The sequence below is a fragment of the Achroia grisella genome, unplaced genomic scaffold (assembly GCF_030625045.1).
Source record: "Achroia grisella isolate CSIRO2021 unplaced genomic scaffold, CSIRO_AGI_Agris_v1 utg504, whole genome shotgun sequence".
Taxonomy (NCBI): domain Eukaryota; kingdom Metazoa; phylum Arthropoda; class Insecta; order Lepidoptera; family Pyralidae; genus Achroia; species Achroia grisella.
In genome coordinates, this window is record NW_026712899.1 from 1,001,871 (window position 1) to 1,028,919 (window position 27,049).

At 35.5% G+C, this 27,049-nt stretch overlaps 3 protein-coding genes across 4 annotated transcripts in view; 1 reads left to right on the forward strand and 2 right to left on the reverse strand.

Annotated features, from left to right (window-relative positions):
• The first annotated feature begins 2,229 nt into the window (after positions 1 to 2,229).
• LOC131846191 (nidogen-like) overlaps positions 2,230 to 27,049 on the forward strand; it is a 76,359-nt gene continuing 51,539 nt past the window's right edge. Inside the window, exons 1-7 of one of the 2 annotated variants that reach the window (XR_009357670.1) lie at positions 2,230 to 2,483; positions 6,351 to 6,841; positions 7,165 to 8,774; positions 9,649 to 10,641; positions 11,026 to 11,200; positions 11,559 to 11,843; positions 13,649 to 14,400. Coding sequence is in view for 1 of the 2 variants with exons in the window: in XM_059195435.1 (XP_059051418.1) it covers positions 2,301 to 2,483; positions 6,351 to 6,841; positions 7,165 to 8,774; positions 9,649 to 10,641; positions 11,026 to 11,200; positions 11,559 to 11,843; positions 13,649 to 13,883 (3,972 nt within the window). In the remaining variant the exon portion in view is untranslated. Of the gene's footprint in view, positions 2,484 to 6,350; positions 6,842 to 7,164; positions 8,775 to 9,648; positions 10,642 to 11,025; positions 11,201 to 11,558; positions 11,844 to 13,648; positions 14,404 to 27,049 lie in introns of those variants that run through there. The other variant, XM_059195435.1, reaches the window with a different exon arrangement.
• On the reverse strand, positions 18,561 to 21,266 carry LOC131846199 (transmembrane protein 50B). Its single transcript, XM_059195446.1, has 4 exons — positions 21,063 to 21,266; positions 19,986 to 20,117; positions 19,291 to 19,426; positions 18,561 to 18,961 (listed from the first exon to the last, which is right to left on the reverse strand). The coding sequence occupies exons 1-4, from the start codon at positions 21,156 to 21,158 to the stop codon at positions 18,852 to 18,854; spliced, it is 474 nt and encodes a 157-aa protein (XP_059051429.1). The 5' UTR covers positions 21,159 to 21,266; the 3' UTR covers positions 18,561 to 18,851.
• Positions 22,693 to 27,049, reverse strand: part of LOC131846202 (chitooligosaccharidolytic beta-N-acetylglucosaminidase) — a 34,098-nt gene continuing 29,741 nt past the window's right edge. Inside the window, exons 13-16 of the mRNA XM_059195450.1 lie at positions 26,365 to 26,485; positions 25,489 to 25,581; positions 24,202 to 24,349; positions 22,693 to 23,325 (exon numbers count right to left, since the gene is read on the reverse strand). Coding sequence (XP_059051433.1) covers positions 23,241 to 23,325; positions 24,202 to 24,349; positions 25,489 to 25,581; positions 26,365 to 26,485 — 447 coding nt within the window. The 3' untranslated portion in view covers positions 22,693 to 23,240. The remainder of the gene's footprint in view (positions 23,326 to 24,201; positions 24,350 to 25,488; positions 25,582 to 26,364; positions 26,486 to 27,049) is intronic.

Sequence of the window (27,049 nt, forward strand, 5' to 3'; positions counted from 1 at the left end):
GGCACAGACAAACACACAGATAAGGGAACCCGGTGGTCATTGTTCATTATTACCACTGGTCGGTAATTCCTGCTAATTGTGTTGTCTCAGTTTGATGTTGATTACATCGTTACTAATATGATTCATTGAATGAAAGTTAAAAATTATTTCTTACTAGCTGACCCTAGTAACTTCGTCTGTATCACACTTATTATTGTACATCTCCCAATTTCCATAATATCTTTTTAAATTATAGCCCATGTGGTATTCTGATAAATAAGCTACTGCTACTTACTGTAAAGTTTCATCAAAATTCGTTCAGCAGTTCTTTTGTGAAACAGTACTCACAAACTTTCGCATTTATAATATTAGTAAGTTAGAAATTTAAAACATTAGAAATATTTTTTTAATTTTCAATTAAACATTTTGTATTCTGAGATTAGTACACACAATTAGTACTTGTATCTATGTAACTTGAGTGCCATTTTTATTATATTTTAAATGTAAGACAAATCTACATTATACTAAAAAACAATAAATAATATTTTAATTATGATAATGATTTTGAAGATTATAAGAGGAAGGATTCTTTGTAATGTATAGCCTCATAAATACTTACTTATTTAAAAATACCTCTAGAAAGAAGTACTTGGAAGGAGTTAAAGAAAAGAGGCAGATCATAAATATTATTGAGAATAGGCGGGGAAACATGTTGGGGCACTTGATAGAACATGACGAACTAATTAATAGTATTATAGAAGGAAAAATAGATGGAAAGAGAGGAAGGGGAAGCCCAAGACACAGCTATATCAAGCAAATGAAGGAAAAAGTTGGAGTCGTGTCGTATCAACAGCTAAAAGGTTCTTCTATCAGAAGATTGTGGAAGGTGGCAAGAGCTCCACCGAGAGAGCAAGAGCATGAATGAAGGAAATGAACCTCTAGAATGTTAGACAGAGGATTTTTTTTAAATTTCTATTAATTTAATTTGGAATAGATCTGAAGAGTTTGTTTGAACAGCGAACTCACAAAACTCGAGAAAAAATAAAAAAAAATACGAATAGTTAGATTTGAAAAACTTTTAATAGCCCATATATCAAGGAAGGTGTGTAGACGATTTTTTAAACCCTCTTACCTTATATACACAAGAAAATACTTATGCTGGGATTTCCAAAGTCGTTGTGTTCTAAAAATTCTGGACAAACGAATTGTGGAAGATCGCTTCAAGCAGACATATGATTGTTCGAATGAATAGCGTGTTTTAACAGACAAACTCTTCCGCTTTTATATATTAATATAGATAACAATAGCATATCTCTTAAATAGCAGTTGCACACGCCGCGACGTTATTTAAAAGCAAAAGTTGTTGAAAGTGGACGCGAGAACGAGAGTTTTCATCTATTTCTGTTTTATAGTGGCGTTATATTCAAAATGTGTGTCTCCAGTGGATCCAATTAGTGTTGCCACCTTAGTGGATTTACCACTAAGACTGGTGGTTTTGATGACCCCATTGATGGTCTAATTTGATATCTGGTGGTTTGTGAATTTTTAGTGCACTTGGAAAACCAAAAAATGATTAGAAATTAAAAATAGATAGAGAAATCATTCATTTGAACAGTTTCGTGGTTAATTTAGTATTCAAATGAACATACAATTTAAGAGCTATACGTAATTAATTTAAATAATGTAAGTAAATTCTTAATGTATTTGTATATTTTTTTGTTAATAAAAAATAAGCATTTTTTTAAACACAAGTTTAATTTAGATAGATAAATTCTTTACTCCCCAATTATAAACACATAGTATACATGTAGCAACAGAAAAAATAAATGGTACAAAAAAATGCAGGTGGAATTATGTACCGCAAAGGTGAATAGGTAACCAACTAAGCATAAAGCTACAGATAATTCTGCAGCTCTGATATTGTGTTGTTTCCTAAACTTAAATATATATATAGGTACTAGCTACCCGCCCTGGCTTCCCAGGGGTGTACGTGTACATATTTTATACATATAAACCATAGACCTTCCTCTGAATCACTCTATCTATTGCTAAAAACTGCATTAAAATCCGTTGCTGAGTTTGAACAGACAGTGGAAGCATTTAGTACTACGTAAAGATGTTTTACTTTTAGCTTTTTAATACGTGAATGTGAACAAATAAAATTTAATAAATGTTTTAAATCAAATTTAATAGTGGTATCTTTAAAGAGATGATTCGATGGTTATTTGGTGGTTTTAGGAGGTGCACCTAGTGGACTTATTTGTTCTGTGTGGGCAACACAAGATTGTAAACGTCAATAGTATCTGTTGGGTTGTGTCGCAATGTGGACGTACGCAGGAGTATTTCTCCTGGCGACATGCGCCTGCGCTATCACGCGAGACCAATTCTACACTTACGGGTCTGGACTGGACCAGAGATTGCCCAGAGGAAACCAAGTGTCGTCTCCAGAGATACCCTTGAAAGTGCCCATTGTTTTCTATGGAGAAACATACGAGACAGTTTTCGTAAGTTAATATTTTATTTCAATGTAATTATTACTATAGTAGTAATGTAATTGTTGTATTTATTTAAGCAATCGCCAATTTAATTAGTTTTATGTTTCTTAAATAATAGCGTTTGCCCGCAAAATAGTAGATTTGTCACCAAACAATATAAAATCAATTCCACAATCAATCATCTAAAATAATGATAGGGTCTAGTTCCAAATAAATGTTTTTGTATGCATTATAATAGGTTTGTCCTAATAATTATTTAAGCTAACTAATATAAAGAGATCACCAATAAATCATATGAAGTCACTAGAAAATTTCATAAAGTTCCTACTACTTAACTAGAGATATGCTTCCCCCAAGGATTTTTGCAGGTAGTATAAATATATTTTAATAAAATTTCTAGCAGTCTTTATTGTTAAAAATAATAATTACTGAATAATCAGCGCTGGTTTGGATTTTGAAGGGCGCCTCCTTTTTTGCTTCTGGTGCGGTTGGCCAGCTTTAAGCGTATGGCTAATCCGATTATATATTTGCACATATATTTTTTGTAAAACGTAGGGCAGTTGCATTTCCATCGTTGAGGCCGGACTGGTCAATTTATAAGAGCGCGATGATTTGTCTCCGCTTCTTTGAACATATTTTCATTAAAATTATAAATGGATGTATTAAATTGGTTAGTAACTGAATGAAATAAAATGTAACTACTGTATTGGGACAAAATAAGAAATAAAAAGGAGTCGCAGTCAGGGATCGATAATCGATTTATTTGGTGACAGATCTACCATTGAGATGCAGAAAACTATTATTTAAGTAATAAAACTGTAATTATAAGAACTAAGTTTATATTCATCTACTGCACTACAATTTTTTTGATAATCCATCTCTTATTTTACACATATATTAACATTAATTTGAACACTTTTTGTTTATCTGAGAAGGAGAATATTTTGTGGTGATATATTTATTTATTACGTGACACAACTTGATGACAAAGATAAATTTTAGTAACTACTCCTTATTACATCAGCTACCTGCCAAAAAAAGTCCCGTCGAAATCGATCCAGTCATTTCAGAGAATAGCCGGAACAAACAGACAGACAGACAGAGAGACAAAAATTGTAAAAAAATGTTTTTTCTGTGTATGTGCCGTATTTATGTTCATATGCATGTAGTAAACAATTGTTATTTTAATGCCTGCTAAAACCAGTACATTACACACACACCAGTACGTACACACCTTATTTTTTTTTTTAAACCATCGACGTTACGTTTTACATTTCAATCACTTATGTATAATATTTTATACTAGTTATGTTCCTATGCGTTGCGTGCTTTGTCCTTGCGTGTATGGCTATGGTTAAAATGTCCTAGTATCTATTGATCTGGAAAGTGGTCTATCAGATACATGTTATGTCCCTCTACTTGCGCGAATCGGTTAAAATGTTCTAGTATCTGTTCATCTAGAAAATAGCCTGTCGGTGTGCTGAATTTTTTTCGAATCTGTCCAGTAGTTTTTGCATGAGTAAGAAATATTCATACCACAGATGTTATGGATATGACATTTCGGATACGGACAGGTTTCGGATGTAGGAATAATTAGTATACCGGATACGGATATGAAATTATTTCGGATTATCCATTAGTTTCGGATAATTTTATTACGGATATTATTTTTTTAAGGAATTTCAAAAGTAAAATGCAAATGGCTAATAAAATGGTTACATAACGTGTCTCTATTAGGCTCGGCCCCTATCCGATATTATCCGAAACTTATTTCGGATTCGGTTACGGTTACGAATATTCTTTTATATCGGATATCCGATAGTTTCGGTTACTGTTACGGAGCTAACGTCCCTGATTCATACATTCTTCACAAATTCGTGTTACAATATATTATATCCATAAATATTACTGCTTCTATTATTGTCTGAGTGTTTTCTTTATATATTTTATATGCATTTACAAACGAAATAATGTAATAATTTTAACTATAATTAATATTTTGTGTTGTAATTGAAGTTTTCAAGTAACTCTACTGTAATGGGAAACACCGGTAACAAACCAAATTATTTCATCACAACGTCATCAGTTAAAAATACTTTCTGCCAATCCCAACTGAGATACCAGTCGTAAAGGTAAACATAATGCAATATTCAATTATTATTTTTGTAAATTATTGCACCACACATTTAATAAACAAGGCGAAGTAGAGAAAAAACGACAAAAAGTCAGTCTATTCTACGAAAGTCCATTTTAGAAGGTCAAAAGAAATATCGGATATGTCCGAAACCGAATTGAATTTCGGCCGCGAAATTTAGTTTCGGTGTCTCGCTGTCAGTGACCGCGAGTGTATCGGGGGATACAACCCACACGCGTCCGTTGCACCGAAACACCGAGCCGCGGCGCCGCTATCTTTTGCAAATATTGTTTCGCTGCATTTTAGTACAAGATTACACGTAGATGTTTAGCCTAATTTAACCGTCTTCAAAACAATATGTTATGATAAAAATAACGTGAGAGACGGGGGAAGGGGATTGACAGTAATGTGTACTCATGACCCCATTACTAGCAATGTACCATGTCAGATTGACCTCCATGCAGTTAGGGAACTGGAAACCATCATGGTAAATTCCTAGTCAATTTGTCACGATGGGCTAAATGACCTGACCTCATGTTCATCTTATCATCCTCCACTGGTGCCCCGCCAACGTATAACGTTAGCGCAGGTGGGTGCATCATTTCATTATTATACGTAAAAAAAACGTGACATACAATAACTTCGTCTTTATATAACACTAGGTGATCCGGCAAACGTAGTTTTGCCATATAAATTTAAGTACTAATATCACTATTAAAAATACATGTTGTTTGTATAAAGGTGAAAAATTATAAAAAAAATTAAAAATTGTTATGGTGGACAACCCTTATCACTTAGGGGTATGAAAAATAGATAGTAGCCGATTCACAGACCTACTGAATATATAAAATTTCATAAAAATCGCTTAAGCCATTTCGGAGGAGTATGGTAACTAGCATTAGAATTTTATATATAAGTTACCGAGATTCACAAAATATAAGAATTGGTCGTTTAAAATAATAGGACACTATTATTGAATTATCTAATCATCAAGCCAGAGGTCATTGGAGAGCAACCAGAATTAGCAGATCAGGATATATTGTTGTAAAACATCGTTATTTATGTAAACGTCTGTAAGAACTGACCAGTTGATAGCATTATCTAATTCCGACATTTTTATCATACACGAAAAGGTCTTGAACTCCCGATTGTGTTTATGATAGATCTAAATTTCTAACATGTACATTTCAACGTTGAAGAATTGTTTGACATGATGGCCACGGCTACCTTTTACCATCACACCGTTCGCCATCGACAGGGAATTCATTCAAACGCTGGAAATTAAGTGGTCTCGGACAGTACGGTTTTAGAGGAGCCTCCTCCCGCGTACACTTAGATTGTGGAATGTACTACCTGCCATATTAAAGTTTCTTAAAGGTCGGCAACGCGCACGTAACATCCCTGGTGTTTCAGGCATTCATAAGCTATGGTAATCGTTTACCATCATATGCTTGTTTACCACCTACGTGGTAAAAAAAAATGTTGTCCATTGATGTAATCGTTGAAAACCATTAAAAACACCAAATTGTGAATGAACATATAATTATATTAGCTGTGCCAAGTAAAAGCAAAATACAAATTTCTGTTTAATTAATCTAACTCAAAAAAGCCACAGAAAAACTTTTATCTTTCTATCTTCATTAATGACAATCTATATATAATATATTAAGGACAGACATAACTTTTATTAAGCTATATAAAATGATTATTCATTCTGAAATATTTGTGTATGTTAATTACAGGTAAACAACTTCGGTATAATTTCCTTCAGAGCTGATATTCCATCGTTTCTAAATGCAGAATTCCCACTGCCATATCCGTCCATAGCGGCATTCTACACTAACGTAGACACTTCAGAATCGGGCGCGGTATATTATAGAGAAACAGATGAATCTCATGTACTATCCAAAGCGGAAGAAAGCGTACAAGACAATTTCCACGACTATTACGACTTCAAACCTACCAGCGTTTTCATTGCCACTTGGCTCGATGTTACTTTCAAGAGTACGGATATACAAAAACAGACGAACAGCTTCCAAATAGCTGTGATCAGCAATGGTACGGAAAGTTTCGTGGAACTATTGTACCCTGATCGGGAAATACAGTGGATACAAAGAGAACCCGAAGAGTTGAGCCTGCCAGATGCTAAAGCGCAAGTAGGTTTCGTTTCTGAAGATGGACGCGTTTATACAATCAGAAATTCTGGGAGTGATCAAGTTCGCAATGTAGTCGCGTAAGTATCTTTACTATTAAATAAATCTGTGCAAAGTAACTGAAATAATAAAAGTTCCCGAAGAACAGTCATATATCAATCTACGATTATCACAAATTACATAGTGAACACTTCATTGCCACAGCAAATTCTTAACACCGGGATAAACCGGATAGAAAGTAACTTAGGGGACTATGATAAGAGAGAAATATTTAATTAACTATTATGTTTATGTAATTGGAATGGCAAACAAGCTAATGACTCATTTATTGTTAAGTTTTAGTTGTAGCCTGTATACATAAACAGCACCATAGTCATCATTTTATTCAGGTTCTTTATTTCAGATGGTCAAACACCCAACAGCCTGGAAAATACGTCTTTCGTGTTGGAAATATACCACTTGAGGGCGAAATCGCAATTCCAGATCAATACAACCAAACTGATTTCGATTTCGAGGAAGAATCTAAAACTTGTGCTCAGAGTGGACCGAGCCTATGTCACACGCGAGCCCGATGTGTCGACTATGAAGCCGGCATCTGCTGTCAATGCAATGAAGGATTTTATGGTAATGGAAAATCATGCGTTAAAGATGACGTGCCCCTTAGAGTACATGGGAAATTGAACGGTCGCATAAACGGTGTGAACCTGGAAGATGTTGACATACAGGCTTACGTAGTGGTCTCTGATGGCAGATCCTATACTGCATTGACCCAAGTACCACCAATTATTGGAAATACTCTACTGTTCTTAACTGTTTTAGATACTACGATCGGTTGGCTATTCGCTAAAACTATCGGAGGCGCTAAAAATGGTTACCAATTGACAGGATCATTATTTAATCACACTGCTAATATTTATTTCCCTGGAACAAATAATTTGGTTACAATTAATCAAGAATACTTGGGTCATGATGTATTTGATCAGATCACAATCAGAGTATTTGTTGAAGGAACGCTACCTCCTCTCTTAAACGATACGAAACTGGATATATCTGAATTCCAAGAACAATATACGATTGACGAACCTGGTCTCGTTCACTCGCAGTCGACTCGAAAATTCAAAGATAGACGTACATCTCAGGAATACGAGCAAACAGTGTCCCAAAGTTTTACATACAGTCCTTGTCGTTTTGCGCCCTTTAGCCAGGAAGACAAAAAGCAGACCACACTGATAATCACGAAGAATTATCTGGGTTATGAGATCGCCGAAAATATAGTTAGATACGGGACGAGTAATAAAGTAACACCCATAGGACTAGAAAATCCATGTACAGGGGGACAAAATACTTGCGGTCCGCATAGCACTTGTGTGGTACAAGACGACACGTTCACTTGTGAATGTCAATCAGGTTACTCAGACATCTACATCGAGGATACCATTGCGTGCATTGATATTGATGAATGTGCTGCTGGATCTCACAACTGTGACGTAAATGCAGACTGTTTAAACGAGGATGGAGGATTTCAATGTGAGTGCCGAAATGGCTTCGAAGGCGACGGTTTCAGTTGTCAGGCGCCATCGCCGTGCAAAGATAAGAACTGTAATGCTAATGCTCAGTGTACATTAAACTATTTAGGAGATCCTACATGTGTTTGTAACGCTGGTTACACCGGTAACGGTATACAGTGTTGGCCAGTGATCCCATGTAACAACGCGTGCTCCCCTGACGCTTCTTGTGTTATATCGGAAAACACGAGGAGTTATGAATGTAGATGTCACGCAGGATATTCTGGCGACGGTTATTATTGCACTGAAGATCAACGTACGACAACACCTACAATATATACAGAGACTGAATCACTTTACAATGAGACTTTTGTGCTTCCTCACTGCGATTCCATCAGCTGCGTATGCCCAACGGGTTACACAAGATTCCGCGAGTTTAATAACGAACTGTGTCGGATTGACAGTTATGTACCAGCTACAGAAAAATCAGATGGATACGATTCCTCACGTAAGTATTATTTTTAATATCACCGATTGTATTTATTAGTAGCTAAGCCCGTGACTTCGTCTGTAGTTACAACAATGCAGTCTTAGTATATTCTATAATATTTATGTCTTTGGAAGACTCGTGGTCTACTAGCTAATTACCTCTAATGTCTTTGTCAAATGGCTAGCAAAGATCTCTTGCAGAGATAAACGCATATTGATATTTAAACAATTTTATTAACATTATATTTTAATTTATATGCGTTCATGTTTATTTAAATGTATTGTAGAAAATCCATCCATTACTTACTTAATAACATACGTGTTTATGCATAAATAATATAATATGAATACCACACTATGGTTCTGATATTTCTGATATTAACTATTTCAGGATGTTAGAAATATTTATAAACAGATACTTAATTTAATTGTTCACACAAATTTCATCGACTTCATACAGATTTAGTATTCCCTAATTGATATAATTGACTCAAAACTGAGGTGAGAATAATGAGTGTTTAGCTTAAATTGGAAATTATTATAACTTTCGGATTAGAAATAAGAAAAATTTTATTATACGAGATGCTTGTGTAGAACCTAAAGACTGCTATTATCTATAAGACAATATTAAGAAGCTTCAAAAACTATGTCGCTTGTTTAGTTATTTATAGATAACTGTTTATGAGCTAAACATTTTTATAAAATATGTCACTTTTTTATCTCGGTAATTTTCTAGTGTTAACCATTATAATTTAAATACATTTTTATATTTTATTTACTGAATAAATCTCTATTCACACAATTACTAGGTATATACTACTTTAAAATATTATATACCTAGTAATTGTGTGTACATTATTTTTATTTTCTTAACAATATATTGTATATTTCAGTTAGATGCTCACATGACGGCGACTGCCCTCCAAACGCGATTTGTACTTCCCCCAGCAACGACTCATCAGAAGAGTCACGACACTGTGTATGCCCTGAAGGATACGAGGGAGACGCTTACGAATGTATCGAGCGAACAGGATACACGTGTAGATGTGGACCGTACTCCCACTGTGTGGCCACGCCGAACGGACAGTACTTGTGTATGTGTAACAGCGGCTACCGCGGTGATGGTTACGAATGCAGTCCAATCTTCACCTGTACCAACGACTCCGACTGCGAATACAATGCAGGGTGCACCTTCGATGTCAACAGTAATGCATACATTTGTCAATGCATCGAGGGCTACGTTAAGGATCAAAACGACGCTTGCATACCCGGACAGTTATGTAACGGAGCGCAATGCGTGCAGTACGCAACGTGCCTGTACGATGCGGAGATCGATGTCCATTACTGCCATTGTGACGACGGATACGATGGTGACGGTGTGACTCAATGTTCACCAGCTCAAAGATTCGAGACATGCAATGAACTCAACGATTGCAGCATTGACGCTATATGCACTCCAGTCGAAAGTACATATCAATGCCAATGCAGAGAAGGTTATATAGGAGATGGATATACTTGCACCCTGGAGGAGAACTGTAGAACAATTCCGAATTGGTGCGACAGTCACGCGTCGTGTCTGAAGCGAGGAGATGCATACGAATGCGTATGCAACTCAGGATACAATGGAAATGGAAGTGTTTGCCAACTGAACCCAAGACAAAATGGCAACTTCTTAGTAGTGAGCGATGGCGCCTCGGTATATCGCGTACCATTCCATACGAACACCAGACAATATCCGACCCCAATAAATAGTGCTATCTACCAAACAGCGGTCGGAGTAGACGTAGACTGTGAAAGAGGAACCATATATTGGGGTGATGTTATTGGCAACAGCATAAAAAGTGCAGCCTACGATGGTTCCGGATTCAATTATTTCCTACCAAATGGTAAGTCTTACAATTATAATTATGACTAAGGTCCTAAATGCGTGTATTTGTGCAAATGTATAAGCGAACAAATTGCTATTGTGTAAAAGTTGAAAATCGTCTGTTCTGTAACAAAGTACATCTACCTTCTAAGGTCGTTCGTCAGGTTGTCCGAATGTAACTAATGTTTTGATGGACTCCAATTAGCGCATCTTTCGAAGAGGGTGGTTCTTAAAAAGCCAAATGACTGACAACTGATTGTATCAGTAACCTAAGCTAGCGGAAGAATACTTTGTGGTTAGAAGAAATGGGAAGAAATAGGAAAAAATATGTTTTCGAACACAGTAGAAGTCAGATTGTTACAAGTACCTATTGCCCCTACTTTAAAACTTATAATTTTTGCAGATGTTAAAGCACCCGAAGGTATATCAGTAGATTGGACAGCGAGAAATATATTTTGGACTGACTCAAAGAAATATACCATTGAAGTTGCTAACATTGATACGAAGGTCAGAAAAGTGTTATTCTCTGGGAACGGTATCACTAATCCTAGAGGTATCGCCGTACACCCGGAGAAAGGGTAAGTATTGCAAAACTGCACAAATATATTTAGACTTACAGAGTCTATTTGTTTGGACGCGCTTATCTCTGAAACCACCGGTAGAATTTGAAATAACTTTTAACATAATATAGCGAAATTCTTGAAGAAAGTTACAGGGTATTAAATATCACGTTGCTACTCTTATCAGTCGAGCAAAGAAAAAGTTAAAATTAATGATGATCGAAAAAGAATTATTAGCGCAGATGAATAATGTGTTGCGGTGGGTCCTCCATTTATATTAAACCAAACAGATAGTGAAACTCTGTAACTTAAAAAACGACAAATTCGGAAGTGAAAATTGGATAGTGCAATTATTAAATCACTCGTTTGTTTTCAGCAAAGTGTTTTGGTCTGATTGGAACCGCTTGGGCGCTAAAATCGAGTGGGCAAACATGGACGGTTCACAACGAGGCGTGTTCCTCGACCAGAGTGATGTAAAACTGCCCAATTCCTTGGCCATCGACTGGTCGAGAGATCGGTTGTGCTACGCTGATGCCGGTCTTTCGGCTATCAAGTGCGTGGGGATCGATACGTTGGAAAGAGTAACAATTGCTACAAACTGCACGTATCCCTTCGGACTGGCCATAAGTGGAAATAAATTCTATTGGACAGATTGGAGAACGTAAGTACAATATCACAATAAAGACTCACATAGTGATATCTCGTCCCAAATTAAGCACAGATTAACACACATTACATTACATCAGTATTAGTAGAATTTAACATGAATTTTTATACTATATTTATCTTCAAAGTTAAACCTAGTAATGTTAAATGTAACTCGAACTCAACATATAGTACTATTACCACAACGTTGATTTTCAGTGGGGCCACCACCACGCACGAGACAGCATTCATAAAGATAGCTAAATAAAATAAAACCTTAACGAATAATAACATTATCAACGTAGAAAACGTGCTACTTTCATAGTTTTCTACAATAACTATTTAAAATAGATGAAATTTTGACTATAGTGTAATGCAACAGAAAACTCGATTTTCACCAAAATAAAAAAGGACCTATCTCTAGCTCATTCGTATGAACAATTCAAGACAATTATAATGTTTAATAATATATTGTTTTTTCATTTGTCCTCGTAAAAAAAGGTCTCTGAAATTGGGTGAACACACTATTATTTATACTTTTAAAATATAAATAAATATAAGCAATTTTCATCCATGATAACGTGATGTCAGTTTTATTTAAATATGGCGTCAGGTAGACAGTAATCCTGAATGCCATTTCAATCTAATAATTACAATTCAACGTGACAATCGGATAAATTCTTTGTGAATCATTAGACAAGACGCGCCCACTAATTAGATTATTACAAGTTTTTATTTACTGCTTCTCGGCACGCTTAAGTGCCTTTCATTTGAATGATCGCTTTTAATGAAGTTGTCTATGGCGGACTCCAACGCAGGTTACAAAGGAATACTAATCTAATGCCTATTTTATGTAATAGTATAAATTAAACCAGCCAATAGCTGTCTTTACACGACACCTTTCACGCACGATTTTTTTTATACCACGTACGTGGCAAACAAGCATACGGCCCATCTGATGGTAAATGATTACCACGGCCTATGGACGCCTGATACACCAGGGGTGTCACATGCGCGTTTACCGACCCGACCCGATTTAGCGCGTGTGAGAACAATCGAGTGATTGCATTTTACTATCATTTGTGTTCAGTCTTTCGCGCGTGATAGAGCTTATGATTCGTGTTAATTTTTAAAATTTAAAATTTTAATCCACTGATTTTATTTTCCGAAGACACTTTAAACATTTATAAATTATCAATAACTCTAATAATATTTTGTCTTTATTTGCCATGTTTTATATAGTCAGATATCCGCCATTTTGCGCATAGATAATTAATAACAATAAAATGGCGCGAAAGCACGCACGAGCGGGAATGTGCGATCTATCTCGTTCTCTTTGTCTACATTTACATGCACGTTCTTTCCTGCGTGAAAGTCGATTCATGAGTGAAAGAGCGTACCTGCAATTTCATTAATTATGGATAATAATGGAATAGTGCTTCCATCTAAGCTTCATATATTCCCTGGGGAGGCCCAGTTGACATCCAAATATTATTTTACTCTCATATTAGCTCTCATGCGTTACCATTTCTGAGAAATAAGGTATCAATAATAATAATAGGATAATTCATACAGCACTATATAGTCTCAAACTTAGCAGAACTTGTGTTATGGGTACCAGACTTCTGATAGAAATACTTACATCAATACATTTTTTGTAAATACACACAATATACATAAAAAACACTCAGACCGATACAAACAACAATAGGTACTCATGAATACAAATGTTTGTACTGTGCGAGGAATCGAACCCGCGACCATTGTAATTAAAGCGGTGTGCTATATTGCTAAACCACTATAACTACCTTTATTTTTTAGTTTACAGATAGAATACATAGACATTACAACCCAAATCAAGGGGCGGGTTGAAACATCGAAGCCGACGAGGTTGTACGGCCTGGCGGTGGCTCCTGACGCCTGTCCACCAGGTTCCAACGTGTGCCAGTACAGGAACGGGCAGTGTCTGCCAAATGAACTATGCCTGCCTAATGGACAAGGCAGCAGAACGTGTGTCACGGGAGATGGGTTTTATGAGGAGAATCAAATCATTTAGACGTAAATATTTTTATTTTAACGCCACGTTTTGGTGGCATTCGTTGAAATGAACGCAACTGTAAACCGTCACAGATTATATATAATACATTCACAGATTATATATACATTAAAAAACGAGACATTTACCACAATATTATTAAAGATCCCGATAATATATGAAAAGTATATAATAAAATACCGAGCGATTTAAAATATATGCTTTTTCAAAAGGCAATTTCAAAACAAATTTAAACATTATTTATTGAAGTAATGCTACTACTCGATTAATGAGACTTGAAATGAATGACAAATCGATGACAATTTAATATTACCACAGATAAGATGATATTAGTACATTACCAACAACAATATAATATATGATTAATACTGTAGCTAGATTTGGTAATTATTATTATTCATCTAAACCAGAGGTTCCCAAACTTTGTGTCGTAGACCCCTTGCCATATTTTTCGGTTTTGGGTAGACCCCCATTCTTACATGGTAATGAATTTTTGTAAATTTCTAACTGTAGTAAAGTAACTGTAGTAAGTTTAGTATTAAAAACATAAAGTAAAAACAAGATGACCGCTGTCGTAGACTCCTTGCAGTTTGTCATAGATCTCTGGGGGTCGATATATACCACTTTGGGAATCACTGATCTAAACAATGTTCAAATAATATTGAACATAATATTTGGATTGGATCTTTATAAAATTTTAGATTGTAGCATACAATATATTACATGAAACAAATATATGTCTTGCAAATAAATTATGATATGATATAGATTATAAAACATTAACTCCACGCATCAAGTCAATATGAACGGAGCATATTCAGTTTTTGTTTTTTTTTATCTGTAGTTAACTTATTTTGTTTTTATTATCTTTAGTTAACATTAAAACATCTAGTTTATTATAGCGTAGTAACAAAGTTCTGTTGTAGTTTCGAAACTCATATTTGTCATATACTCAGTCACAAATTGTATGAAATAGTTTTTTAGTTTCAAATTAGGTAATAAATAGGGTTTGCGCAGACGAAAGACCAATATCTTGGGGTACATTCTGTTAAAAAGAACATTGCATTTTTGAAATTCAGACCTTGGTTTGAATATAAACAGAAGGCATCTGGGGGTAGGTACTTAACTTACCTGGAGAGTAGGGGTGTAGTCAGATTTGCTTCGTTCCAGGAAGACTAGTTATATTTTAAGCCTCGATGTGATTTTTCCAGGGTTAGTACCTAATATATTGTAACGCATACAATATTTCAGGGGGATGGTCATACCTCTCCACTCACCAAATTTCTCCACCCTGTACGCTCACGGAAAGCACTGTAGTAGGTCTATGCAAACCCTAAATATACAGTCACATGTAATAATAGGTACTTAAATATTTTAGTACTATATAAAGTCTGTTTTGACTGAACAATTCCAAAGATTTACTAATGAATTACATAAATTATAATATGTTAGATATGTTTTTGACATATGACTGTCCATACATATAATTTAGTTATAAGGAATATAACAGGCGTTATTCAATTAACATACAAAATACGAGCAGTGTGCAAAGAATAGAAACGGAAATATACGCCTATCTCTTTTATGTATGATCCTTATTGGGAATGTGTGAGAATTTAAATTAAATGATTTTGTATATAGTGTGTTTTATTGTATAATAAAAATCAGTTTTAACATCAGTACCTACATTATTTGGTTCATTAATTATATAAAAAAAAACATACTGTTGCATATATGTAATGAAAGATAACAAAATGTTATATAATTTCTAATTTTGAATCGGTCATTATTTATACTTAAATTAAGTAAATACACAGAATCTTACCACGATTTATTTATTTTTATTCGATCAGTTTACCACAGATACAGTTACAACTTTTAGAATTCCCGATATTCCGATAGAGTTACAACTCTATCGAAATATCGGGAAATCTAAAAAGAGAGACGAACTTCTTAGTATTCCATGCATTCACTGTGCGGGTGCGAGGTCCATCGTGTGGCAGAGAGGGAAACTCTGAGCAGTTCCCGGGACCTGTGACCCGGGTGTAAGTTTAAGGCCTTTGCTGACATACTTCGACACTCTCCATCACCGCTCGTGTTTCCTGCCCAGACAAATCTGGTAGATGCCTATTAATAGATTCACGTTCTAGTATAGAACCCACTGCAGTTCTTTAATGTGGTAAGATCCCGTGATTTTCCTAATCATACGCACAAAATATTAATTTAATTAAAAAATCAATCGATAACACTATTTCAGCTATTATTATATTGTGGCTTCTTCAAGGTAAATTCATTATTTGTATCGAAATATTAAAGGGCAATTTTATGTATTTTTTTTTTTATAATTTATTTAAAAATGAATCTGAATTCTATACATCAATATATAGATTGCATTTTTTATTAACACAAAATTATTAAAGTTGTATGTTTCAACATATTTTTTATTAAAAAACTGTAGTCTAACAAAAGTCTATTTGCTTTTATATATAATCGTTAGTATATAAATCTAAATACTTATTACAATAATTCGTTAACTACACATAGAACTTTCTTCTTTTCTCCCAATTTCTCATATTTTCAATCATCTTTTATAATTCTACAGTTAGAAAAACTTTAGATACATATTCCTACTAAAATAATAATTAAAAGCAATCACAACACTAGACAAATAGAGGAGGCAGAGGCATATATAAAAATAACATATATTTTTCCCTCGGTATATGATAAACTAAATGTTGATATACGAAATATCTCAACTCCTATAAATAGATAGATAGAGAAGTCATTTTTTTTGATGGAAGATAATGTAATGCACCCACCTGCGCTAACGATTTACGCTGGCGGGGCACCAGGGGCACCAAAGGGAGACAATAAGATAAGCATATTAGATCAATCATTTTTTTTGTCTGTCTGTCTGTTTTTGCTAATCTCTGAAACGGCTAGACCGATTTTAACAGACCTTTCACTCGCAGATAACTAATATAATAAGGAGTAACTTAGGCAACTTATATTTTAAATATTATATTATATTTAATAAAAAATAAAAGTGAAATTCCACGTAGGCGGATTCACGAACAGCTAGTAAGGTATATTTTATAAACCAGATTGACATCTCACCAATGAATAATTTTATAACAATAATATCTGATAGGATGCGTTTACAAATTCATGTTTTGATATAGTTAACTCAAGGGTTTTCACAATTGTTGGAGTTACTTGTCATTATCGATTAGGACAGTAACTGCACATAATGTTTCTATCGTTAGTTACAATTAAAAAGAGATTCATAATTCAAAATTAAGTTTCTGCACTCCGACTTCACTAACTAGTATTATATTATTATTATTGTTTGTATCGGTCTGGGTGTTTTCTATATATAATATGTATTTATTTACAAAAAAAAATGTTTCCATGGATTTATATCAGTTGTCTAGTACCCATAACACAAGCTCTGCTTAGCTTGGGACTAGATGGCGCTGTGTGAAAAGGAGTTAGGAATTGTTCGGAATAATACCAGCTGCTGAATTTCACTAACGCACTACCCTATTACTATATAACACGTTGAAGACCTCATTGAAAAATCTTATTTCTCACATAGGGACCGGCTTTTTTTTTAATTACGTATATTGTTTTTTTAATATTATTTTAGTGTACAATAATTCGAGGTGGACATTATTTAGCCACGAGATTTATTTCAATTAAAGTGAGCACGGGTGATCTCGCGGTCCCGACGTGTAAATTTTCGTTGCGGAGTGACCCCACCGGTGGGCATGTCTTTAACGTGTTAAATATATTTTCAATTAATGATAGAATACAAATCATATCCACATATTGGTATATGTAATATTACACGCTCTAAAAACTAGTCACATAAATTTGTTCCGAAACCTTGCTGAATATTATGAAGTATTAATTTATAAGTTTTATAAATATTTTTTTTTTTAAATGGCAAACAAGTTGAATTGTCTGATGGTAAGTGTTAACCGTCGCCTATGCAGGCTGTCCCAGAACTCAACGTGAAGCCGAAACGGGGTGAGAGCATTGATTGCAACCATCATGAGAAAAAAAATAAAAAAATCTATCCATGCAGTTTGAAAATTATGGGCATTTAAGAAAAACCTAGAAATTTGGTCAAAATGTAACCATTTTTCGGTTATTGTGGTTAATTTTTATTATTTTTGTTCGTTTAAACTTTGGAACCGTAACCCTAAATAACATTTCTAGGACCACAGTCAAAAATAATGACACAATTGCCCCAAGTTTTCTAGAATTAAGACTATTTGTTAAACTATGAAAAATTTTCAAAATTTGTCGACTTTGAAAGGCCCTCCTTTTAAACGCGTGCGTTGAGTTCTGGGACAGCCTGTGTACATGAACAGCACTACGAACATCATACTATTGTCCATCCAGAGGACAAAGATATCAGGCCTCACATCCTCACATGTAATTTCACAGTATTTATATATTAATTTTATATACTTTTCATTAATACATTTTTAAATCAATGTCCGGTATTTCTATACTACATTAGGAGTTTCTGTTTTAGAACCATACTAATGCTGTTAGCTGCAGCTGGCCTTTACAGCTTCATCGAACGATCCTACATAAGGTAATACTTGAGTAGACATTATACATATGTTTGGTTGTACATAGTGTTATCAGGAGTCCGGGTTTTCGGATTACTCTAATGCTTTGGCCGCAGCTGGGCTTTACAGCTTCACCGGACGATAGGGGACGAGTGCAGATGGCACTACACACCCGCGGAAGGACTTATGGAGAGGCTGAAGGCCAACTGCTGCCTGAGGACACCGTTAGTTCGAACCTCGGCTCAGATCGTCGTAATTTAGATACTCGTTTAAATTAGTCGAGGCATCGGGAGTATATGAGGAGTGTTACTGCTAATGTAGTATAAAAAACATTGTTGTAAACAGAATGGACTGAATTTTAAGGAGATTGTGAATGGAGCGATTAACCCCAGAGATCTTCGGTGCGACCAAACTTGTAGACCAGGGAGCTGGCGAAGATGAGGGCGTTCTGCAGGAACAAACTCACTCCAGGCCATGACGCTTTGTTGCCGCCTGGTAACAATTAATAATATTAATTTCACTTTCACAACCTTGATGGCCCCGGTGGTCTAGTAGTTTAGCATACCGCCTTTATTCTGGCGGTCATGGGTTCGATTCCTCAGACGGAACAAACATATGTATTTTGAGTATGTTTGTATTGTTCTGAGTGTTTTTTATGTATCTTATATATATATATATATTTACAAATATATATAAATATATATCAGTTGTATCCATAACACTACTTAGATTGAGATTAAATAACGTTGTGTGAATATTCTAGGTTACTATTATTATAGTAAGTGTGTAAAAAATGTGTAAACTGTATACTGTACACATACCGGCATGGACGTAATTTGCAAAGAGTATCCAGCAGGAGGCGATCAGTGAGGCGAATCCGACCACGAACCCGAGGAACAGCCACAGCCGCGCCCCGCGGGGCCCCATGCAGCCCCCTGTGTATGTCTCGCCGCGCACCTACAATATACAATACAATGGAGGTCACATACATTATTTAAATTTAACAATTTTATAACATTCAAGAATATCCCTTACAAATATCAAAACTTTCTTATAATTTGCATGATTGTTATGGTAAATATTGAGATCGATTATTTATTTAAAATAACAAATATAGCAGACCAGCTGTCAGCAACAATGTTTTTTTTATATTATTATATAGTGGCAAACAAGCATACAACCCATCTGATGGTAAATGGTTACCTAATGGACGCCTGAGACACCATGGCTGTTACATGCACTTTGCCGACCCTTCATTATTACATAGTATAAAGCAAAGTCGCGGTCACTGTCTGTCCGTCCCTATGTATGCTAAAATCTTTAAAACTACGCAACGGAATTTGAAGCGGTTTTTTTTATAAATAGTCTAGAGGTAGGTTTACATGTATAATACATGTACACCCGAGTGAAGCCGGGGCGAGTAGCTAGTTTTTAATGAAATAATAGTTGTGTTCCCGCTCTGGTCACACATGGAATGCTAAGAAGTTCATCTCAAAATGTGAAATACAGCAATTACCTGAGCATTAGATACTGAATTGACCATGATCAGCGAGAGTGTGGCCATCACCCCACACACATGAGCGGCATCTGGCAGGTTGCCGCGGTACACTGATGCTGCATCAATGATAAACCACCAACCGGAGAAGAACTGGAACACAAACAGAACAACTGAAGTTTTTTTTTGTTCCTTGTATATCTGCAATCAGTATGTTTACTATAATCGGATTGGTTGACAGATGACAATGCAAGTCTGCAGTTGGCTGCATTGTGTGCATGACTTCTGGTTTAATGAGGGGCTCTGGCGTAAATTTAGGAATATACTGGAGTTTTTCAACTTCAGTATATGTGTTATTTTGATGCATTTTGGGGGTTATTATTGAGTAAGCTAGCTCATTATAGTGGGTACTCAGCCGAGCAAAAATACAATTTTAAGCATTACCACATCCTTAAAATTGTATTTTATTATTGCAAGGTTCTCTAGTACTGTTACTGTTAAATAGGAATATAAATAATTTTTATTAAAGCTGAATCTAAGCACTTTTGAATAGTATTTTTTTTTCTACCACTCATTTGGAATGCAAACTCTTTACCAGAAAAATGAGTGAGAAACTAGCATGTTTCTACTTCACACAAAGATTCTTTTGCGAATTTTATACTTTTGAATAAGTTATGGAAGTGCTACCAATACCACTATTGAATAGAAAGGTTCAAACAAAAGAAAAAGAACTTCATTCACTGGTTACAGCCTACAATTTTATTCAATATTTTGCAGTACTTGTGAAATTACTCAAACCTACAAAAAACGATAAATAAAAGATGTAACAAGTATAAAAAATGCTGGATTTATGTGGATAACACGAATAAAATCTTTCATAATATGTAATTATGTCAATCATTGTTCTACAAAGTGTATACATTAGAACTCTTCATTCACTTGGTATTTTGATGTGTGCATGAATAAATATTAAACATATTACCTCGTACTGTTTATTAAACTATGAAAACTAAGTTTCAAAACAATCATTAAAGATTTTTGATTATATATATAGAATAAATCTATGAATCATCAATGATGAAAAGAAATGTAACAAACCAAAAGTCCAGCGAATATAGATGCCAAGATATTACGTTTTTCTCCACTCTCAAACCAAACACAACTCGGCATAGAAATATTCTCACAGCAGTTCATCTTGAATAATTAAATTTGTGAAATTTTACAGCAATTAACATGAACTAAATAATTAAAATTTGTAAATAAAGTAAAAGTGCAAGGTTTGTGTAATCAAGTATTAGTGACAGATTGACATAAATGACAATCGCAAATTTGACATCCGACAAGAACAGTGTAACAGATACCTATTTAGTAAGTATTGTAACGGCCCTGGCAACAGATACCGTAGTTAATGTTGCCAGAAATAATTATGCTCTGTTTAAGTTACTCCGTGAACTTCAGTGTAAATGAATGATTTTTATATATTACGATGTAGATAATTAGGTATAAATAAAATAGAGATGACAATTTTTGGCTTAACTCTATTTCTAAATATAAAAATCAGCACGTATTATCAATCACAAAGTATTCTGTAGCTGGGTTACCAAACGTACGCGAGACAAGGAATCTTTATATAGGTACCACATTTTTGTTTTCTGTATGAACTACTAGGAATATTGTCATCAACAAAACAGTGGCGCTGCTGTCCCAGCACCGGGACTTGTATTCGACGCCCCTCACTCTAAAATGACAGCCCATAAAATGGGAACGCACAGTACGTTTCCTAGGAGTAGAGATCGACCGGTCGCTGCATATGACACTGTAAGTGGACCGGCCGTGATCCAGGCCAAGATCCTATAATGCAGCTGCGGGCGAAAGTGGAAAGGGATAGACAAAACCTACATTCATTTCTAGATCACTTATGCCGCCCCCGCCTGCAGAGACTGCAGGTCCAACCCACCGTCTGTGCACAAACGCCAGACCGTACGTTCGCAATGACGTAATCGCTCTTTAGATCTCCACAGTGGAGCCTGTAATATCCTGAGAATATATCCTGAAGGACACGACCATGTGTGCTTTGCGCACAATGCCGACATTGTCCACCCTATCTATTACAGTCGTGAATATATACGTATTTACGACTAAAGAAGTAAATCATAGACATTCACTTCTATATATACCTACATACGGAACAGGATAAATTAAACTACAACGTTTTGTTTCTTACTTATTTTTTTAATAATTAAAATTACAAGATCGATTCAAAACATGATTCTACTATAATACTATAAAAATAGAAAGTGATTTAGATAAAAAATGGCGAAATTGTAAATACGATAGAAATAGGCAGCGAGTAAATATTGATCGTGAACCAGACACAATGCATAAGTATTATTGGCATTTAGGCTTTCCAAATTATAGAATATAATAGATCTAGAAAGTACCTATATCTATTTCAAGAGACACAACCATAATGTGTGACCATATTTTTTTAATTATTTCACTTCGCGTGATTTCAAGAAATGTGCGGGAAACAAGGAAGAAATGCTTAATTATTTTGTTTAATTTCGTGACCACACCGCGATTCAACAAACCGCCGAATAATCAACACTGGTATAAAACTGTAGTCACGTTTCCGCACTGAATATTTGTGATCTTACATGATAAATATAAACACTTTTACTTGTGATAGTACCAAGAAGTCATAACTGCACATGATTATTTCTATTCTATTGGGTCTGACTTCATGCTTATCTTATTTTATTGCACTGGTGATTTCTATTATAGTATTATCATCATAAAAACATATATACGAGTTCCAAGTAGAACTGGCAACATTATAGATGTTTATAAAAATGTATTCGACTGAAGGACTTGTATCCATGGTCATGAATAAAGCATTATTAAAAAAAATCTAAGTCGCGCCGCCATTCTTGAAATCACAAATTTGAATTATATAATATACCGTAACTACATCTATAATGAACGACACAGATTAACGAAAACACCTTACGTAATTTAATATGCTGTATATTGTTGTATATTTAGTCAAAATTACTTTTTATACTAGTGCATTCAATTATAAAGAAACCTTATTCATCTAAAGTAATCACAGTGACTCATAATTTTGTTTCAGAAAGCACTTTACATGATTATTGCGACATTTCTTCGGTACAGGATGGCACAGATGGCGAGAGATGTTTGGGCGGGGAATTGAACGCTGTACCGGGTTGGCCCAGTATGACGGCGAGGGCTGTCATTGCTGAGTTGTTGAGACTGTCAGTTGTAGCAGTAACCTTCGTTCTGGTAGCACCACTCCGGCTGGAGTGATTCTGCTTGAATGTCCATACGAATTAGGCGTTCCCTGTAGTATAAAGAGATTAAAATTAAAATTTGATTTGTATATTTCATGTACGAAGATATTTTTCAACCAGTTTGGTTTATCATATTCTCATTACTCATTTTTACAGTAAGTATTATATACTTATTGGGACAAGTATAAAATTAGCGTAATGGTGACTGATTGAATGGCATTGTATGCCAACGGAAAACTTAGAGCGAAGTCGCTTGGGAGAATATCTAGCATGTGTAGCATGCAGCATGCTCGCGTGCGTATGTACAGCATGCGTAGCATGCAGCATGCTCGCGTGCGTACGGACCTAGCATACAGCATGCTCGCGTGCGTACTTACCAGGCATGCAGCATGATCGAGTGCGTACATACCTGGCGTGCAACATGCTCGTATACGTACTTACCTAGCTAGCAAGTATACTTGCGTGAATATTTACCTAGCTTGAATCATGCTCGCGTGTACTCTTTAGAATGCAGATTACTCGCGCGCGTACTTACCAGGCATGCAGCATGGTCGCGTGCATATAAACCTAGCATGCAGCATGCTCGCGTTTGTACTTACCTAGCATGCAGCATGCAGCAACCTCGCGTGCGTACATACCTGTCGTGTAACATGCTCGCACGTGTACTTTCCTAGCATGCAACATGCTCGTGTTTGTACTTACTTAGCATGCAGCATGCTCGCGTGCGTACATACCTAGTACGCAGCATGCTCGCGTGCGTACATACCTAGTACGCAGCATGCTCGCCTGCGTACATACCTAGTACGCAGCATGCTCGCGTTTGTACTTACCTAGCATGCAGCATGCTCGCGTTTGTACTTACCTAACATGCAGCATGGTCGCCTGCGTATGTACCTATCATGCAGCTTGGTCGCGTGCGTACGTACCTGGTATGCAGCATGCGATACTCCGCGTGGTGCCAGTCGTGCTCGGGCTCGGCCCACAGTCTCTCAGCGAGCGCGGCGGCGCGCGGCCACAGTCGCCCGTCCAGCGTGGCGCTGTCCGACTGCTCGGACCACAGCGCTGCTTCTCCTCCTGCGCCCACACCATATCATTATAAGACTGCTGTTCATACCACCGGATTCATCGCCCGATTCAATAAGCTTGTAGGTCGATGGTTATTAAGTTATAGCAATAAGTATCCGAAATATATATCTGTGGAATATTGTTCTCTATGGTAAAAACACAACACAGTACGGTTCTATCTTGACATCTTCCTTCTTGAATGAATGCCCGACCGTTGAAGTTCAAAAAGTGTTTCATTATTATAGTCCCAAAAATAACAAAAGCGTAATTCCATAGTTATCTATGATGTGATGAAGTGTTGCTACATTTTTTTTATTGTTGTATCTAAGTAATGAGTATTCCGGTATAATAATTGTACTATTTATTGTACATTAGTAAGTTTATTTGGTAGTGTGCTACATGGCTTATTAGTAACGCGTACATTCGACGCGGAGTAACGTGGACTGACTTCACACTGAATTTAAATCTATATTAACGTAAGTAACATAAGTTAAGACGTAAACTAATAGAAGGGTGTCGAGTGTTGACAAAAATATTACAAGTGTAGCCACAAGCTATATTACTGTAAAGTTTCATTAACATCCGTTCAGTAGTTTTTGCGTGAGTCGCGTTATATTTTGACTGACGACCTCGGTGGTCTAGCGGCACACCGCTTTACGTCCGATGGTCGCGGGTTCGATTCCTCGCACGGCACAAACATTTGTATTCATGAGTACGATTGTTTGTATCGGTCTGGGTGTTTTCTATGTATATTATGTATGTATTTACGAAAAAAAAAATTATATATGTACTTGTATCAGTTATCTAGTACCCGTAACACAAGCTTTAGATAGCTTAACTCGGGTCTAGATGGCGCTGAGTGAATTGTCCTGAGATTATTATTATTATTATTTTTCTATTTCTATATATATTAATAATGTTTTAGCTAATTATAAAAAAGCTATCAAATTTTCTCGAAAATGAAATGTTTAATTTATTTGTTGTATCACTACTACCATAGATAACATAATATTACATACTACTACGAAGGAAAAATAAGGAGTATTGTATATTAAAATTATTTTTTATATTAAGATAAAGTAAAATTCCGTGCCGTCAAAATCGCGGATAATAGCTAGTGTTTAAAAAACTTATACATAAATTATTACCCAGAATTTGGTCCTTGTATTCCATAGCGGCAACAGCCGGACTGTTATCGTAAACTTTCTGCCATCCTATGTATGGAGAACACCAGTTGTTTCCTGAGATAAAGAAAAAAACATGTAAATTACGTAGTAAATTGGTAACTAATCTCTCATAGCGAGGGTTCCGAGAAACTCACTAAGTAAGTAATCACTAAGTGTGTATTCACTCTCCTATAATCCCAGAACCTGTGAAAATAACTAATTGTCGCTGAAAGTTATTAAGGTTCTATTGTCAAAAGCTATACTTATTTGCGTGTGTCAAATACCATGTATTTGTAATTTTTTTTATTGAAAAGCAACACTCAAGTTTCTTGCTCGTTCTTCTTGTGATGAGACAGCATTCCGAATGAACGGTTGATTACAGAAAATATGTGTGACTATTCAGAAGTGCTTAAATTTAAAATGACTTGAATAAATAATTTTCTATTCTTTTCGTTTAACTTTTAAACCCAAACAAAGTTGCGGACATAAGTTAGTAACAAATGCTCTTCAGTTTGAGTTGAATATAACACATATCAATCTATACATATAAATACAATTGGAGTGTCTGTTTGTAACATTGAAAGAACCGTTTTTTACTACATGCATATGAATATAAATACGGTACATACACCAAAATAACATTTTTTACAGTTTTTGTGTGTCTGTCTGTCTGTTTGTACCGGCTAATCTCTGAAATGGCTGTACCGATTTTGACGGGACTTTTATTTGCAGATAGCTGATGTAATAAGGAATAACTTAGGCTACTTTTACATTAGAAAAAGTCTCTAATTAACTGTTTTGTTAAATTCCACGTAGACGAAGTCGCGGATACAGCTAGCATAATAATATATAACGTACCACTGCCAACCCAAGCACCGAACCCGCAGTCGAAGTACAGCGCGTCGTAGTTGGACATGATCAAGCGGTAACCCTTATTCAGTAACCCTTTAATTTGAGGGTCCACGCCTGTCGTCCATACCTGTAAACCAATAAATTTATGCTTTAATTTTTATTTTTCTACTAGCAGACCCGGCCACGCGTTTCCGTTGCTAAGGCAATAAAATAATATTATGACTATAAATTGAGATGTAAGCTATCCTATCTTTCAAGTTGGATCAAATTGCACACAATGTGCAAATCATATTTGTAATCGGTTCAGCAGTTTAGGAGTCCATCGCAGACAAACAACGTAACACGTAATTTTTATGTATAAAGATTTAAACCTTAATGTAAAAATACATAATTTGGTATATAGCGAAGTTAACACCAAAGAGCGTTCTCTACCAGTCAACCATAAGGCAAACTGAGAAGGTAGTAAGCGGAGCGTTATAGTTTACAAACATACCTAATTCATACACAATATCTAATTAGACCTCGATGGTCTAGCAGTTTAGTATACCGCCTTACTTCCGATGGTCGCGGGTTCGATTCCTCTCACGGTACCAACATTTATATTCATGAGTATCATTTTTTGTATCGTCTATGTGTTTTCTATGTATTTATTGACGAAAAAAATATATATTTGTTGTCAGTGTCAGTTGTC

Bases quoted from the DNA above. Each gene is read 5' to 3' on its own strand.
- LOC131846199 (XM_059195446.1), bottom strand. From the start codon at position 21,158: ATGAACTGCTGTGAGAATATTTCTATGCCGAGTTGTGTTTGGTTTGAG. The intron at 20,118-21,062 runs GTTTGTTACATT...TTTGTGTTCCAG, and splicing joins CTATATTCGCTGGACTTTTG to TTCTTCTCCGGTTGGTGGTT. The intron at 18,962-19,290 runs GTATGTGTACAG...AATTGTTACCAG, and splicing joins TGCAAATTACGTCCATGCCG to GCGGCAACAAAGCGTCATGG.